The following is a 19,962-nucleotide window of genomic DNA, read 5'->3' as shown; positions in this document are numbered from 1 at the left end:
AGGTTTTTGAGTTATAAGCCAAAAACTGCATTTTACCCCTATGTTCTATTTTTAGCCGTGGCGGCCATCTTGGTTGGTTGGCGGGGTCACGCCACACATTTTTTAAACTAGATACCCCAATGATAATTATGGCCAAGTTTGGATTAATTTGGCCCAACAGTTTCAGAGAAGAAAATTTTTGTAAAAGTTAACAACGACGGACGCCGGACGACAAGTGATGAGAAAAGGTGAGCTAAAAAAGACAATCTATTGACAGCAATTTTGCTTATTAAATCAAAGTCAATGAACAATGAACTAGGGACAGTGCCTCAAAATGGTGGACAAACTGAGATGAACTGATAGTAATGCAATTTTATAGAAAATATTGTTGCCTTTCATAAGTAGTTCCTATCAAACTTATTTTTAGCAAAAACTTAACATTAACCAGATGCTCCGCAGGGCGTAGCTTTATACGACCGCAGAGGTTGAACCCTGAACGGTTGGGGCAAGTATGGACACAACATTCAAGCTGGATTCAGCTCTAAATTTGGATTGTGAATAAATAGTTGACACAGCATAGGTTTCTGACACAGAATGAATGTGTTCTAATGAAATTAAAATTTTTGTTTTCTCTTAGAGCAATTCACTATGCTGTTGAATATTATTCCTCTCAAAAAAATGTTTGAAGAAATTTTCTTTTTATTTATGAAATTTCAAATGAGAAAATTGAACCCAATTTTTTTAATCACACCCCCTTTCCCTTATTCCAAAACTAATCTCAATTAAAATTTCTAATGGAGTTTGCAACAATTACTACTCATTTAAATACATCATAAAATATTAAGATGTAAAAAAACGGCTTGTTATCACTGAATGGTAAAGATTATTTTAATTTATCAGTTGGTGGTAAAAAGTGACATTGTATATTGTATATATAACAAAGATTTAAGTTGATTCTGGACAAAGAAAGATAACTCCAATTAAAAAAAAATCTTACAATTAGATATTTCTTGCTTACTATTCTGGACAAAGAAAGATAACTCTAATTAAAAACAAAATTGCTATTTCACAATATTTTGCAATAAGATATTTCTTGCCATTGCGCAATACTGTGTAATTGAAAAGACTTGCTATTGCACAAAACTTAATATAATAATTTAAGATCCTAATTTGGACCAACTTGAAAACTGGGCCCATAATCAAAAATCTAAGTACATGTTTGGATTCAGCATATCAAAGAACCCCAAGATTTCAATTTTTGTTAAAATCAAACTAAGTTTAATTTTGGACCCTTTGGACTTTAATGTAGACCAATTTGAAAACGGGACCAAAAATGAGGAATCTACATACACAGTTAGATTTGGCATATCAAAGAACCCCATTTATTCAATTTTTGATGAAATCAAACAAACTTTAATTTTGGACCCCGATTTGGACCAACTTGAAAACTGGGCCGATAACCAAAAATCTAAGTACATGTTTGGATTCAGCATATCAAAGAACCCAACCGATTAATTTTTTGTCAAAATCAAACGAAGTTTAATTTTGAACCCTTTGGACCTTAATGTAGACCAATTTGAAAACGGGACCAAAAGTTAAAAATCTACATACACAGTTAGATTCGGCATATCAAAGAACCCCAATTATTCAATTTTGATGAAATCAAACAAAGTTTAATTTTGGACCCTTTGGGCCCCTTATTCCTAAACTGTTGGGACCAAAACTCCCAAAATCATTACCAACCTTCCTTTTATGGTCATAAACCTTGTGTTTAAATTTCATAGATTTCTATTTACTTAAACTAAAGTTATTGTGCGAAAACCAAGAATAATGCTTATTTGGGCCCTTTTTTGGCCCCTAATTCCTACACTACTCCCAAAATCAATCCCAACCTTTCTTTTGTGGTCATAAACCTTGTGTCAAAATTTCATAGATTTCTATTAACTTTAACTAAAGTTATAGTGCGAAAACCAAGAAAATGCTTATTTGGGCCCTTTTTGGCCCCTAATTCCTAAAATATTGGGACCAAAACTCCCAAAATCAATACCAACCTTCCTTTTGTGGTCATAAACCTTGTGATAAAATTTTATAGATTTATATTCACTTTTACTAAAGTTAGAGTGCGAAAACTAAAAGTATTCGGACGAAGACGACGACGACGACGCCAACGTGATAGCAATATACGACGAAATTTTTTTCAAAATTTGCGGTCGTATAAAAATTGGTAATAAACTGAAAGTCACTTACCATAACCTAATGGGAAAAGGCCTCAAAATAATTGTCAAACTGATATATGTCCTGATAGACATGCAACTTTATCATTGTTTATAGAAAATATCATTTATCTATCACAAATAGTTCCTGAGTCCTATCAAACAGACTTAAACAGCTAACTTAACATGAAATATTACTAACTTATAGATAACTTTCAAGTTCGATGCATTTCCGTCAAAAACTCTGTTTTTAGTGAACGTCAAAATGTTCCAATGTTGAGCGAGTGGTTGGAAAACTATAATTATATATTGTACAAATTATTCAGCAAATTGAATATCAAAATTGAAAATCAGCACTGCTGTCATTAGGGAATTGTCATTAAGTACCTACAGAACAACCATTATTTCTAGTTTATCCTGCACAATGACGATCACTAAAACGTTTGATGAACGTAAATAGTGCAGGGATACAGGCGACCCCCTCTATCTGGTACATTGTAAATGACGTCATAAAGGCGTGTATAATTGACGATTTTTTTCCAGTGACGGATGAACTCGAAAGTGGTCTATTCAGTCAAAGGACCATGACCATGACCTACAGGAGCAATGGCTTGAAATAGTCATCTATCTGACACATGTGTTTTGTACTTGGTACAAAAAATGTACTGATAATAAAATGCAACTTTGTAGAAAATGTCATTGGTTTATCACAAGTAGTTACTATCAAACTAACTTAAGCCAAAAATTTAACATTGAAAATTGCTCATTGATAAAGGCTTAAGTCATTAGACCATGACCTACATGTAGGGGCAGACCTGAGGGCCTTGTCAAACTGAAAATGTACTGATCAATAGGAATACAACTTTATAGAAAATATCATTGATCTATGTCAAGTTGTTCCTATCAAACTATGAAAGTATAAACAATTACCCATTAGCTTTTAGTTTTAGAGCTACACAGTGTTGATCTCCACACAATGCTGTTACTTCTGTGTTTTCCAAAGTGGCATCCATTTTCTTTGAAAGTTCATCTTGACCTGTGAAAAGAAAAGTCAGGGCTATTTTAAAATTCATATTTCTGTGAAAGAAAAACTATACTGCATATTAACAGAATGCTCATCACAAGCTTGCCATGTGTATGCTGCATGCAAACATCATTATTGTTTATCACAATTTCGTTCTTGAGAAAAAATATGATAAAAATTGCATGCATCAGCATGTACTATACTCATGTACATAGCTACATTAACACATAACATCTCATTACATATCAGATATAAAATATATAAGATTATAACTATCACCAAAAGTTAACCAATCAAATTTTTACCCCATTTTTTCTTTTATTAGAAACTATGTCACAAAATATATCTTTCATGTCTTTAGTAAACATACATGTACTGAAGTCATTATAAACATAACGGTAACCCTCCCCACCACTCCTTGAAGTAAAATTGTTGTCCCTTAGCAAAAGACCTGGAAAGTAAAAGTAAACTGGCAACCTATTGTTTTCACTTATCGCTGCACTCACAGGCACTTGTTTTAGATTCCCCCCTATATACCTTAATATTACACAAGATACTAATAACTAAACATTTTGAAAAATGTCACCCAGTCGCGAAATTCAATAATATGCAGATTTCTCAGTTGCCAACCCAACTATAACTTGTTATGTCGTAAATCTGAATGGATTTTTCTACACAATGGTGTATAACATGTCTACTTTTAATGTCGGAATCATCCATAGCAAAATGTAATTATTTCATCTACCGATGCCAATTTGGAAACAAACGTCTCACAGTAAAAGGTATCTTCCCACTCTCAAGGACAAAATGTTTCTTGGAGTTATCTGATCTTATTTCGTTTCATACATTAAGTCAAGAGAGAGCCTGAATGATATCAAAAGAATGGGAAAATCTGAGTTCTAAAAATAGAAACTCCTGCCACATTAGAACATTAGACATACCTCAAATAACACTTATTAGGGTTAGTATCACATAATCTTTTATGAATAAATTTACAATAAACATGATAAAGATATTAATTACTATTTAGAGAAAAGCTGACAGTTTTTTTTGTAAATATTTTCTATAATAAATCAAACACTGCAGACTTTTGTGTTTCCCATTTGGCATTGGTATACCAAAAAAATCTCACGTTGACCTGCTTCTGAAGCATGCCACAAATGATCCGACAACAATGGTATTTGTGTCATACACTATTGAGTAGATAAATAAATTTGAATTTAAAACATAATAAGTTTAACCCTCTTGCTGCCGAAGGGACACATATGTCCATCTTTTAATGTACATGTATGCCAGCTTCTCATCTGTGCTGTACCTTTATCAAAATAAAGATCAGAAATAAAAAAAGTGTAATATGTTTCTACAATGTCTCACAAATGTAACGGTCATAATTACAGCATAAATGTCAAGCAGGAATATTCAGTCATATGAATTGCAACCCTGAAAAACAACTGGCAGCAAGAGGGTTAAGTAAAGGTTTGGCAACCGAGAAATGGAAATAAAATGGAAGTTCGCGCCCAGGTGATATTTTTCAAATTGTTTAGTTAAATACATTGTGTTATATTAAGGTATGTAGGGGAGAAGAAAAAAAACTGGGACAAGAACCTGTGGCTGCACAAACTGGTAGAAACTTTTATATTGATTTGCCATGTCTTGTCTTGTAGAAACAGATTATAATAAAGGTAAATGGTACTGCTAAAGTGATGAAAAGTCAACAGTCAAGACGGTTTGACCTACCCCTTATAAAGATGAGAAAACAGTTATGCGATAAAGAAAAGCTCTTTAAAAAAATATAACTAAGATCCTTATATAAGATCCTCATTCTTTGCTTTACTGAAAAATAACCCAGAAAAGCAAGAAAAACTAAATATAGACAATTCTGTGCTGATCTTATAGATCAACTTGATAATTTGTGTCAGGAAAACCCCAAAAGTTATTGGACTTTAATAGAATCCCTTAAAAATTCAGACAAAAAAACAGAACAATCATCTAATATAACAAGCACTGAGTGGGCTGAATAGTTAAAAAAATCTTAACAAAAAACCAGTAACTCCTCCTCCTAATATAATATAATTTTTACATAATTTGGAAAATGCAAAAGATTTTACTGAGTTAGATATATATACTTATCACAGATAAAGAAATTTCTGATGCAATTCATACACTAATGAATAAAAAACCATGTGGTCCTAACAGTATTTCAAATGAGATGATAAAAGACAGTCAAAGTTTTCTAATTAAAAGTTTAAATCATGTTTTTAATAAAATACTTTCAACTGGAAACTATCCTCAGATATGGGCTTATGGTTTTATAACTGCCCTATTTAAAAAAGGTTCAAAGGATGATCCATCAAATTATTGTGGACTATATATAACTGTGTCTCAGTAAAGTATTTACAAAAATTGTTACTAAAAAGATTAGAAAAAAATTGTATTAAAAGAAATATTTGTCCTAAGCAAATTGGTTTCTGCAAAGGCAAGCATACTTCAGATCATATGTTTGTCATGAAATGTCTTATTGACAAATATACTCCAACAGGTTTAAAACATTTGTTTACCTGCTTTATTGATTTCAAAAAAGCCTTTGATAAAGTTTGGCATGAAGGCTTGTTTTATTAATTAAGAAAACTTGGTGTTAGTGATCTATGTTATAATGTAGTTAAGGGAGCTACCATTTGATTTTTATAGGGGAGGGGGGGGGGCAGGATGAAAAATTTTGTCCTGCATTTTTTTTTTAGCTGTAATCTGTCCTGCCTTTTTATTTTCCACTCTGTTCGGTCCTGTTTTTTTTTTTTTTAGTTTATCCTGACTTTTTTTACCTTAAATGTCATCCTGACTTTTTTTTTAACTCAAAACTCCTGTCCTGCCTATTTTTTTCAAATTTTATCCTAGCCCCCCCCCATAAAAATCAAATGGTAGCTCCCTAAAGATATATATATATAGTAAAACTTTATTGTCAGTGAAATTGACCCCAATCATGTACATGTAACTGAAACTTTTTCATCATTTATACATGTTGGAGTGAGACAGAGAGATAATTTAAGTCCCATCTTACAACATCTTTGTTAATGATAATCCCGATATATTTGATGAGCATTGCTTTCTAGTTAAACTAAATAATACAAAACTTAATTGTCTGATGTATGATCATCTAATTTCTTTCTGAAACTCCTAGGGTTCTACAAGAATGTCTTGATAAACTACAGATCTATTGCAATAATTGGGGACTGGAAGTTAATATTACTTAATCCAAAGTCATGATTTTTAGCAATTCTGGCAGACTTCTTTGTACTCAATTTCATTTAAATAATACCCCCTAATAAACACAAAAAAAATATACCTACATTTTTTGTACTTGGGTGTCAAATTTAGTATTTATGACAAATTTACAGATGCCCAACATGATATGTATAATAAAGGGCTAGGGGCCTTGTTTAAACTAAAAAAATGTTTCTCAGGTCATAAACCAAAAATAAAAACTCTACTTCATGTTTTTGGCCATACTGTTAAATCAGTCTTAATGTATGGTAGTGAAATATGGGGTGACATTCACTTTCATAAACTAAACACCCAAGGGGATAACTATTTCAAATAAACAGCTGCGCCATGAGCGCATGATACGCCCGATGTCTTGTGTGGAAGTTTTATGCAATAATCATAAATAGTTTCTGAGAAAGTTTTAAGCAATAACCATATATTGTTTTTGAGATACGGTGGGACATGTGAAACCCCCAACCCTGTTTATCATGTTTATTTTTTACAAAAAAACTAAATATCACTAAAATAAAATTTTGAATCAAAACCAAAAAGTATACAGATCTTTAGATTAATATAACAAAGAAGTGTGTAAAGTTTTAAGCAATAATCATAAATTATTTTTGAGATACGGAGCGACATGTAAAATAAACCTCCCCTGTTTAAAAAAATTCTCAATAACTCCAAAATAAAGTTTTAAATCATCACCAAAAAGTATACAGATCTTTAGATTAATATAACAAAGAAGTGTGTAAAGTTTTAAGCAATAATCATAAATTGTTTTTGAGATACGGCACAACATGTACAAAAAACCTCCCCTTTTTTACAAAATACACAATAACTCAAAAATGAAATTTTGAATCATCACCAAAAAGTATACAGATCTTTAGATTAATATAACAAAGACATGTGTAAAGTTTTAAGCAATAATCAGAAATCGTTTCTGAGATATGGTGCGACATGTAAAAAAAACCTCCCCCTTTTTTACAAAATACTCAATAACTCAAAAATAAAATTTTGAATCATCACCAAAAAGTATACAGATATTAAGATTAATATAACTAAGAAGTGTTTAAAGTTTTAAGCCATAATCAAGAATCGTTTTTGAGATACGGTGCGACATGTGAAAAAAACACACCCCTGTTTTAGTTACAAAGTGCTGTAACTCAAAAAGTTTTAATCTTATTTTCACCAAAAAGTATACAGATCATTTGACCATCATAAGAAAGAACTATGTTAAGTTTCATGAAATTTGGATAAGTCGTTCTCAAGTAACGGTGCGACATGTTTACGCCGGACAGACGGATGGACAGACGGACACCGGACATTTGTATACCATAATACGTCCCGTCAAAATTTTGACGGCGTATAAAAACACCCCCCTGTTTTAGTTACAAAGTGCTGTAACTCAAAAAGTTTTAATCTTATTTTCACCAAAAAGTATACAGATCATTTGACCATCATAAGAAAGAACTATGTTAAGTTTCATGAAATTTGGATAAGTCGTTCTCAAGTTACGGTGCGACATGTTTACGCCGGACAGACGGACGGACACCGTACATTTGTATACCATTTACGTCCCGTCAAAATTTTGACAGGCGTATAAAAACTATGTGGAGACCTGGCAGTAGAGAAGACTCATTTAAGCTTTTGTAAATATATACTTGGAGTAAGTAAAAAAGCAACAAATATTGCAGTTATGGGTGAACTGGGCAGACATCCTCTATTTTTGGAGGTTTTATTAAATATATTTTTAAATACAATAAACGACTAAAAAAATCTAATGATTTAATAATAAAAGAGGCTTTTCAACCTTTCAAAGTCTCTACATGATAAACAGAAAAGAGAGCTGGTATACATTTAGTATTCAAACTTTATTTAAATACTTTAGCATCAATGAAAATTATGCACTTACATAACTTAATTTAAAAACAAAGATAAAAAACTATTTATGCAAAAAGATGCAATCAAAATATGATTTAATATCACAAACTGAGCTTTATAATGATTTCAGAGGCAATAAACTACATTGTATATATGGGAACAAGCTTAGAACTTATAGACTTTTTAAAAGTAGATTTTGCTTAGAAAATTACCTTTTGCAGGAAAATTTTAAATATAGAAATTATTTAACAAAATTCTGTATCAGTGCTCACGATTTAGAAATTGAGAGGAGAAGGTACAAAAATCTGACAGTGTCAGAACGTATCTGTAAATTATGTGGTACTGAGGTTGAGGATGAAATTCATTTTCTTCTTCAGTGCCACAAACTTTCAAATATTCGTCTTCACTTTTCAAATGAAATAAAACAACGGTTTATAAATTTAAGTGGTTTAGATATTACATCACAAGTCATTTGGCTTATTTCTTCTGAAGATATTTTCATACTCCAGAAACGAGGAGAATTATTGGAAAATTTATCCTCATATAGGAAAGTTTACTTAAATGATATATAGATGTAGTAATGCCCAGTGACCGCCCTTTTCTTAACCTAGTTATATTGTTAATCACTGTGCTTGTTGTATATATTCTTCTGCTTGTCTTAATTAATATTTTTTTTCTCTTTTTTTCTTTTATAACATTGTGTTTTAATCATATTGAATCACTTGTAATTATTTGTATGTAATTAATGTTGATTCTTCTGCTTCTTGTGGGCGCTTTGATAAGCAATAAAATATATTTGATTTTGTATGAATATCCTGCCTTTGAAAGGCACATCAGTCTGTTTTCATAGTAGAATAAATATCTTGGTGTATATAACACCCACAAATGTTTCTCACACTTTTTAAAATCTAAAACAAAAATCAATTTAGATTTTAAATATTCACGACTTTGACTCAGTGGTTGCAAGCAACCCTTTCTTTTTATTCGTCGGTAATGTTAATAATAGTGTATAACGTCTAATATGCAACTCAAAGCAAAGTTTTCTTCTGATGTACTCTACAAGATGAAGAAAGTCAGAACATCAACATTTACATTGACAGAGCAAGGCACTAGCATCCAATATTAGCTGTGTACTAATTTCTAGCTTTTCTAATGTTTTACACTTTGCGCAGAGCTCTCCATTATTGAGAATGTGTGAAAGTTTAAGCATGTGATTATTTCCAGCAGAAGCTAAAGCAGGACATGAATGAATGAAATGATATATTGTTTCAGAGTCTTTTTCACTCAAAAGACATGTTGGGTGGATGTCAATCTGGTTAAAAGCTGCCCTATTACATTATACGGTATATGTGTAACCATTATCATAACACCAGCTCTCTGACAAACATGCTTAACCATCTTAACTGGCCAACACTTGAACTTAGAAGAATAAGAACAAGGGTTATATTTTTCTTTAAAATTATACACCACCAAGTAGAAATATACCCCATGAACTTGTTAATACCATCAGACAGTCGAACAACACAATACACTCACAGTCACTCATTCAGGCAAAAAAAGACTAGTATAAATTTTCATTCTATCCTAGGACAATCATCCAATGGAACCTTTTACCAGTTACTGCTGTCCAATGCACCACAGTTGAAGCCTTCAGAGAACAGATTCCTATATCTGTTCTCAACCAATACTACACCATGTAATTGTAACACCTAGCAAATAGTTTTATCTAACACAAGTGCCTATATATGTACAAAAAAATGATGTCCAGTGAAATTCAACCAGATGCTCCGCAGGGCGCAACTTTATACGACCGCAGAGGTTGAACCCTGAACAGTTGGGGCAAGTAATGACACAACATTCAAGCTGGATTCAGCTCTAAATTTGGATTGTGATTAAATAGTTGACACAGCATAGGTTTCTGACACAGAATGAATGTGGTCTTATGAACTTAAAATTTTTGTTTTGCCTTTGAGCAATTCACTATGCTGTTAAATATTAATCCTCTCAAAAAAATGTTTGAAAAATTTTCTTTATATTTATGAAATTTCCAATGAGAAAAATTGACCCCCCCCTCCCCCTCCCCAATTTTTTTTTTCACATCCCCCTATCCTTTATTCCAAAACCGATCTCAATTCAAATTTCTAATGGAGTTTGCAACAATAATCACTCATTTAAATAAATCATAAAATATCAAAATGTAAAAAAAGTGCTTGTTATCACTGAATGGTAAAGATTGATTTAATTTATCAGTTGGTAGTAAAAGTGAATATACATTGTATATGGTATAAAACATTGATTTAAGTTGATTCAACTACTATTCTGGACAAAGAAAGATAACTCCAATTGAAATTTCTTGCTATTGCACAATATTGTGCAATTAGATATTTCTTGTTAATGTGCAATACTGTGCAATTTAAAATACTTGCTATTGCACAATACTGTGCAATTGAAGATTTCTTGCTATTGCGCAATACTGTGCAAGTGAAAATTTCTTGCTATTGCACAATAGTGTGCAATTGAAGATTTCTTGTTATTGCTGAGTACTGTGCAATTGAAAATTTCTTGCTATTGCACAATACTTAATATAATAATTTTAGATCCTGATTTGAACCAACTTGAAAACTGGGCCCATAATAAAAAATCTAAGTACATGTTTGGATTCAGCATATCAAAGAGGCCCAAGAATTCAATTTTTGTTAAAATCAAACTAAGTTTAATTTTGGACCCTTTGGACTTAAATGTAGACCAATTTGAAAATGGGCCCCTTATTCCTAAACTGTTGGGACCAAAACTCCCAAAATCAATACCAACCTTCCTTATATGGTCATTAACCTTGTGTTTAAATTTCATAGATTTCTATTTTTAAACTAAAGTTATGGTGTAAAAACCAAGAATAATGCTTATTTGGGCCCTTTTTTGGCCCCTAGTTCCTAAACTGTTGGAACCAACACTCCAAAAATCAATCCCAACCTTTCTTGTGTGCTCATAAACCATATGTCAAAATTTCATAGATTTCTATTCACTTAAACTAAAGTTATAGTGCCAAAACCAAGAAAATGCATAATTGGGCCCTTTTTGGCCCCTTATTCCTAAAATGTTGGGACCAAAACTCCCAAAATCAATCCCAACCTTCCTTTTGTGGTCATAAACCTTGTGTTAAAATTTCATAGATTTCTTTTCCCTTTTACTAAAGTTAGAGTGCGAAAACTAAAAGTATTCGGACGACGACGACAACATGATAGCAATATACGACGAAATTTTTTTCAAATTTTGCAGTCGTATAAAAATTAATATTTTTACTAGTCATTCTAGAAAAGAGATCTTACTAAACGGCAGAGCATTCTTATATTTAATGTTGTCTCACAAAACCCCCATCAAAAAAGAGGGGGGAATTAACATTAATCGACTAAACACGAAATTAAATGTTGGTGAACTCAGCTAGGTGCTTTGGCATGCTCAACATTTCCTTTGCTAGGGAGAATCAAAGAATTGAAGTTGTAGTTTAATGAAAATACATATTGCAATAGTCATATCATTCCCATACACAGCTGCAGTTTTTTTTATTAAAACTAAAGATTTGTTTGTAAAATCTGACAAACTACAAATATTATCAAACTTATATAGTTTGTTGACACAATCTAAAGTGCTAAGTAACGTGAACATTTGTTTTAGCTAATCAATTTAATTTGTTTCATTTGAATGTTGATATTATTTTTTACTATTTATTTGTGCAACTGCAAAAAGTAAGTTTAATTATTTTGATTTTTTATCATTTATTAGTTCAACTGCAACCAGATGATCCGCAGGGCACAGCTTTATACGACCGCAGAGGTTGAACCCTGAACGGTTGGGGCAAGTATGGACACAACATTCAAACTGGATTCAGCTCTAAATTTGGATTGTGATTAAATAGTTGAAACAGCATCGGTTTCTGACACAGAATGAATGTGGTCTAATGAACTTAAATTTTTTTTTTGCCTTTGAGCAATTCACTATGCTGTTGAATATTAATCCTCTCAAAAAAATGTTTGAAGAAATTTTCTTTTTATTTATGAAATCTGAAATGAAAAAAATGACCCCCCCAATTTTTTTTTCAAATTCCCCTTTATTTCAAAACTGATCTCAATTCAAATTTCTAATGAAGTTTGCAACAATAACTACTCATTTAAATACATCATAAAATATTAAAATGTAAAAAAAGTGCTTGTTATCACTGGCAATGACTGAATGGTAAAGATTGTTTTAATCTATCAGTTGGTAGTAAAAGTGAATATACAATGATTTAAGTTGATTCAACTACTATTCTGGACAAAGAAAGATAACTCCAATTGAAATCCAATTGGAATTTCTTGCTATTGCACAAAAGTACAATTAGATATTTCTTGCTATTGTGCAATACTGTGCAATTGAAAATATTTGTTATTGCACAATACTGTGCAATTGGAGATTTCTTGCTATTGCACAATACTGTGCAATTGAAGATTTCTTGCTATTGCTGAATTTATAACTGTGCAATTGAAAATTTCTTGCTATTGCACAATACTTAATATAATAATTTTGGATCCTGATTTGGACCAACTTGAAAACTGGGCCCATAATAAAAAATCTAAGTACATGTTTAGATTCAGCATATAAAAGAGGCCCAAGAATTCAATTTTTGTTAAAATCAAACTTAGTTTAATTTTGGACCCTTTGGACTTTAATATAGACCAATTTTAAAACGGGACCAAAAATTAAGAATCTAAATACACAGTTAGATTTGGCATATCAAAGAACCCCAATTATTCAAATTTTGGACCCCGATTTGGGCCAACTTGAAAACTGGGCCAATAATAAAAAATCGAAGTACATTTTTAGATTCAGCATAGAACCCCAAGGATTCAATTTTTGTTAAAATCAAACTAACTTTAATTTTGGACCCTTTGGACCTTAATGTAGACCAATTTGAAAATGGGACCAAAAATAAAGAATCTACATACACAGTTAGATTCGGCATATCAAAGAACCCCAATTATTCAATTTTTGATGAAATCAAACAAAGTTTAATTTTGGACCCTTTGGGCCCTTTATTCCTAAACTGTTGGGACCAAAACTCCCAAAATCAATACCAACCTTCCTTTTATGGTCATAAACCTTATGTTTAAATTTCATAGATTTCTATTAACTTATACTAAAGTTATGGTGCGAAAACCAAGAAAAATGCTTATTTGGGTCCCTTTGTGGCCCCTTATTCCTAAACTGTTGGGACCTAGACTCCTAAAATCAATACCAACCTTCCTTTTGTGGTCATAAACCTTGTGTCAACATTTCATAGATTTCTATTAACTCAAACTAAAGTTATAGTGCGAAAACCAAGAAAAATGCTTATTTGGGCCCTTTTTTTGGCCCCTTATTCCTAAACTGTTGGAACCAAAACTCCCAAAATCAATCCCAACCTTTCCTTTGTAGTCATAAACCTTGTGTCAACATTTCATAGATTTCTATTAACTTAGACTTAAGTTATAGTGCGAAAACCAAGAAAATGCTTATTTGGGCCCTTTTTGGCCCCTAATTCCTAAAATGTTGGGACCAAAACTCCCAAAATCAATCCCAACCTTCCTTTTGTGGTCATGAACCTTGTGTTAAAATTTCATAGATTTCTATTCACTTTTACTAAAGTTAGAGTGTGAAAACTAAAAGTATTCGGATGACGACGCAGACGATGACGACGACGACGACGCCAACGTGATAGCAATATACAACGAAATTTTTTTCAAATTTTGCGGTCATATAAAAACAAGTTATTATATTTCTTTTATAAATTTTTGATGTAAATATAAAATTGTAAATTTTACCCATGCATGAACGGCACATAGTCATCAATATTATGATTGAGTGTTGAAACTGAAAGAAGAAAAAGGAGAATATATGTACCAGTATGGAGTCGCAGTTTGATGGGGAGACGTTGGATGTCTTTTGCAGAAGTCTGGATACTTTGATATTTGTCAGAGCATTGTGTACTCTGATGATCAGTTTTATAATATGGGGATAAAGTCCCCAATAACAGTAGAAAATTCCCCGAATTTTTCATTGTACAAATGAACTCAAAATCGTTCAATTTTTTTTTTGTCGTGTTTTGAAATCCCAGACCTGCGCAGAAAAATAAGTTGGAACAAATTGTTAAGTCTGATTAAGAATGCTAGTCAATTCGTTCCAAGCCAGTTCGTTCCAGATTAGGACGATTCATACCAAGTCAATTGTCAATTCGTTCCAACTGATTTATTTTCAATCAGATTTAGCAATTTGTTCTAACTGATTTATATCATCATTAATCAGACTTAACAATTTGTTCCAACTTTTTTTTTATAATGTATACTCACACCACATCTTCCTATATCTATATATGTCCGTATATCACTGTATTTGTGTAAATCAACCTACAGTGCATGGCAAAAATCGGCAAAACAATGACACCAAAACACGGAAGATTCCATGATGGAATATAAAAATAATATATGAAATTAAGAATCTTTTAGAACATCTATGTTTCAAATTCTTTTTTCATTGGTTTGAAAGAAGTTGACCTATCAAAAATATGTATTATAATTCCACACCTCCAAGCCATTTTTTTGTTTTTTTATCTTTCTTTGAAGTTACTTTTTTTCGATTTCGTACAGGAAACTGATCATGAGTAAAATATATCTTTAAATTAAATATACTCCCAATAAATAAACCATAGATTTTTTTTTAGATAAGTATTTATATACATTTTATATCGGTACAGCCTAAAAAATTAAACTAATAAGGCTATTAAAATGGTTAATATAAATCGAATGCTAGTCCGATTCGTTCCAATCCAGTTCGTTCCAGATTTGGACAATTTGTACCAAGTCAATTGTCAATTCGTACCAACTGATTTATTTTATTATTAATCAGATTTAACAATTTGTTCCAACTGATTTAGTTCATTATTAATCAGAGTTAACAATTTGTTCCAACTTTATTATAATATTATAATTATAATATTTCTGCACTTATTTTGTTTCTGATAATATATGGAATTAGGAATCTTTTATAGCATCTATGTTTCATATTTTTTTTTATTGGTTTGGAAGAAGTTGACCTATCAAAAATATGTATTCTATTTTCCACACCTCCAAGCCCACAATTTTGTTTCTTTTGTTTTTTTATATTTCGTTGAAGTTACTTTTTTCGGTTTCGTACAGGAAACTGAGTTAAATTTTATATTGTAAAACATACACAACCGGTGCTAATGAGTAGTAACGATGCACTTAAGAAAAACATATTGAATGTGGTATGGCTTTACTTATAATTAACAAGCATTTGGGACCCAAGCTATGACCCAAGCTAAGTACGATATAATTATTTTGATGACTGCATAAAAAACTATTATGCGCACATCATTGGAAGACAATAATCAATTTTAATGATAACGAATTCTTTGAAAATAACACTAGTTAGTACTTTGTTGATTTTTAAAATATTAAATTGTCATGAAATACTTAATAATTAATTATTACCAATATATCATGCCCAACTTCTTTTCTTCTTTTCTTCGTAAATTCCTCCGCAACGGAGCACCCGTGTCACACGGTAGTAAAAAAATAGTTCTTATATTTTTATGTAAAAAGAGTAGTAGGTGAAGGGATATATTTACAGGCCATTATTTATCTTTTTATTAAAATTTAAAACACTTAAAAGCAAAACATTTGCTATGTTAAATGTTTTAAATAGGATGTTGAAAAGATAAAAGATTAAAAATAAATACGATTGGTGCTCAAGAATTTACAGTGATAATGTAATATACCTTTCTTCCCAATTAATAAATCATAGATTTCTTTTAAAGCTAAGTATTTATTTACATTATATATATAAGTACAGCATTATAAATTGAAATAATAAGGCTATGCAAATGGTTATTATTATAGTATTAATGTATGGACTTTTTTATATTGGCCCTGTAACATGCCCGAGGTGTTAATAATGGCAAAGGATGGTTGTAATGGCCCTGAGGCAACGCCGAGGGCCATTACAACTGTCAGAGGCCATTATTAATATCAAGGGCATGTGACAGGGCCAATATGAAAAAGTCCATATATTGATACTTTTATTAACCAACTATAAAGGCAACTTCATTCAAGAACAGTCTTCGAGTCTTGGATCCAAAATTATACAGCTATCCACAAACTACAACAGGACCAATACAGAAAAGCCGGTTTCATAACATTTTTATTAAATGGTTTTAATTCTTCTATTAAACAAAGAGTAAGAAACTTACCGTGAAGAAGATACAGGAATTTCATAGCTGAACTTCAACTTGTCTTTTCGCATTCAATTTCGCATGGAATTTTGGTCAACATTGTGACTGTCAGATGTAATTTCTGATTTCTCATCCAAGTACTTAATTTTATGCTATTAAAATTCATTTCATCTAGCAAATAAAAAGTAGCTGGGAAGAATAAATCAGAAAGTTTAACTATACTAAAGTCTGCATTCTGAGGACTGAACAACGGAAATGAAACAGTGATAATAATCGAAAGTCGTACTCGAAAAAGGCTGTGAAATATTTCCGTTTCAAGTCGTAACAAAACGATGTCAATGAACATCATTTAAACTTGTTTTTATGATATTAAGTTTCAAAAATAATTAAAAAATGTCACACTTATTTAAAGAAATAAACGACATTTTGATTTAATTGATGTCCCGTTTCATCTGTTCATAATGCATGACTGTGATTTCGTAATGCACGGGTGTGATTTTGTAATGCATGACTGAAATTTTGTAATGACTAGCTGTAGCAATTTCTCCGTTCATAATGACCAGATGTCGAAATTTTCCTTTTATAAAGCATGGGCATTTCTATACATATTGTAGTAAGTTGGTTTATAATGTTTAACATGTTTAATACTGTTCTTGAATAAGTTGGAAAAGTTTTGGAAAAAGTTGGAACGAATTGTCCAAGCAACTTGGGACGAATTTGTTGGGACGAATCGGAGTTGGAACGAATCATCCAGATACCTATAAATCAGTTAGAACAAATTGCTAAGTCTGATTAATAATAAACCAAATCAGTTGGAACGAATTGACAATTGACTTGGTACGAATTGTCCTAATCTGGAACGAACTGGCTTGGAACAAATCGGACTTGGAACGAATTGACTAGCATTCGTATAAATAGGAAGGAAATTTGAAAAAAATAGGCAGGACAGGAGTTTTGAGTAAAAAAAAGGCAGGATGAGACACTTGCAAAAATAAAAAGTCAGGACGACAATTAAGATAAAAATAGTCAGGATAAACTAAAAAAAAAAAAGGCAGGACCGAACAGAGTGAAAAATAAAAAGGCAGGACAGACATTGACAGAGATTACAGCTAAAAAAAAAAAAAAAGGCAGGACAAAATTTTTCATTCAAGCCCCCCTATAAAAATCAAATGGTAGCTCCCTTATGCCTGCTTCATATTAAGCTGTAGAAATATATGAAATACTCTTATAGAAGACAGACATGGTCACCACATGATCAACCCAGTAGGTTTGCGGAAAAGAAAAAAATACAATGTACTATAAAAAACTGAAGTGAAGAAAAAAATGCCGGAGTACACATATATACCTGTGATATATACTATAAATATGCGTTTCTCTCTTTTTGACTTTTGAATGGCGTCACCAATGGATCCTGAAAACCATTTCATAACGCAAATATGTTGTACTAAAGTGTAAAAAGTCTATGTTGGATTTTAACCGGAAGTTGTTTGGGTTAAAACGAAACCGGAAGTATTTACTTTTGTTTCTTTTATACAAAAGAGTGCTATAAATCCAAAACACAGTGCATAGTGTAATGTTAACGCAATTATTATACAATTCAAAAGGCTGTGGTTTGTCTGACAATATATCACAGTCCTTAAGACATTGCTCAACACTCTGACAGCTTATATCATGAGTGTTCTATTATTTCATGACAGTATATACGAATTACGATCAGTGTAGTTTTCACAAATCATTAATCAACATCATTGAGGATCAATTTTAAATGATGTCAGTTAATATGGTAGGTTTAGATATTTAGTCAATCAATGTTTTATTCTGCATCTTAATCTGTATTTTCTATCTTCTGCCAATATAGGCACACCCACTGTACATGTGACACAATTGGAGTAAACGGGTCTCACTGATTAGCGACAAAAAGCGTCAACAAGCGACAAGAAGACTATTTAGCGACAAGAAATCATTTTTTTTATTAGATATAAAGAAATTTGTATGTAATGTTGTTTTTTTTATTTACGAGCAGATATGTCTAATTGAAATGTTTTATTATATAGATAGACGAAGCAATGAAACATTTGTGAGGAAGAAAGAGATTGTGAAGTTTATATTAGTACATGTATATGGGTAGATGAAGAAATTAAACATTTGTGAAGAAGAAAGAAATTGAGCTTCTTTTTTTATTTTTAAATATGAAGAATATGTATAAGATAATGTATGTATCTGTTTTCATCAAAGTCAAAGTAATATGAATAAACGAATGGAGATATATATGGAGTGCGCATAATGGAATATAATATTTTGATTCATTTGCCTAGTACTATGCTCTAAATTTACTCTTGTTATGTCAATTCGATGCTTTATTTGTAGAACTCTCAGCCACGCTTTGCCATCTTTGTTATTTAAGCGTGTTTTCTTTCTCCGATTTAATCTGCCATAGAGCTTTTGTGCATTGAAAACAGCTAACTGAGGAGCTTAGCTCAAAGTCTCCATGTCAATAAAGTGAGCCGTTGACAAGACTTTCTTGCAACTTTATTTCTTTATGAATTTTATTAATTAACTCTAGAAGTTTCTCTTTACACTTTCTTTTGGGAAAGGAGTAACTCAGAATATATAAATAGAAAGTTCCTATCATAAATGTATAATAGAGGTGGACAACAAATACCATATATAAATCTGAAAATAGATGCCATGCATCTTCAAAGAGCAACTTGTTTTTTCAAGGAAATACATCTGTTTGGACATGTTTTATGATATATATATTACTTAGGTTACACATTAAGGGAGTTTAATCCAGAATTAGGAAATAATAAATATCAACATACTATGATCTTACCAAGAGTTTATACAAAATTAAAAGCTCTCTTAATAAATCATAAGAATAAAATTGATCTTCAAAGTATAAACCCCAAAAATATTTATAAGAAAATTCTCAAAATTGATAATCATAAACATGATAAACATAAAATTGAAATAAAGTTTAGCTATGTCTAGCAATTGCACAGAGCACGTACTTTTGCGAGAATATTACTGAAATGCTGACAATTTACTTTATACTAAACATAAAAGTTGAATGGCTTCAGTCAGCTTGGTAGAGCAAAGGAAATGCACACTCTATAAAATTGAAACAAAAACAAAAAAAGGTCAACTTTCCTTTGAAGGATTTATTGAAAAAAAACATGAAATATATTTTCTTTCTAACAGTATAATTCATTGTTCTTGATAGGAACAACATTAGATGTGGCTTCACCTTTATAAGGTAATAACAGTACACACAATGTGGAACATCAAATGAGATTAACAACGCACATGTCCCCTGTTTTATTGCTACAATAACATCCAATTAACAC

General features: G+C 31.4%; 2 protein-coding genes across 3 annotated transcripts in view; one reads left to right on the top strand and one right to left on the bottom strand.

The window, feature by feature from the left end:
* The window catches only part of LOC134708039 (UBX domain-containing protein 4-like), a 70,143-nt gene extending 52,011 nt beyond the window's left edge, over positions 1–18,132 (bottom strand). Inside the window, exons 1-2 of the mRNA XM_063568290.1 lie at positions 17,961–18,132; positions 3,123–3,228 (exon numbers count right to left, since the gene is read on the bottom strand). Of these exons, the coding sequence (XP_063424360.1) occupies positions 3,123–3,228; positions 17,961–18,042 (188 nt within the window). The 5' untranslated portion in view covers positions 18,043–18,132. The remainder of the gene's footprint in view (positions 1–3,122; positions 3,229–17,960) is intronic.
* LOC134708037 (steroidogenic acute regulatory protein-like) overlaps positions 18,132–19,962 on the top strand; it is a 116,392-nt gene continuing 114,561 nt past the window's right edge. For both annotated transcript variants that reach the window (XM_063568289.1, XM_063568286.1), the window contains exon 1: positions 18,132–18,398. In XM_063568289.1, coding sequence (XP_063424359.1) covers positions 18,381–18,398 — 18 coding nt within the window. In that variant the 5' untranslated portion in view covers positions 18,132–18,380. The remainder of the gene's footprint in view (positions 18,399–19,962) is intronic.

This window comes from Mytilus trossulus, chromosome 2 (genome assembly GCF_036588685.1).
Source record: "Mytilus trossulus isolate FHL-02 chromosome 2, PNRI_Mtr1.1.1.hap1, whole genome shotgun sequence".
Taxonomy (NCBI): Eukaryota; Metazoa; Mollusca; class Bivalvia; order Mytilida; family Mytilidae; genus Mytilus; species Mytilus trossulus.
The sequence above is the reverse complement of the archived record's forward strand: the minus strand, read 5'-3'. Positions and strand labels throughout refer to the sequence as shown.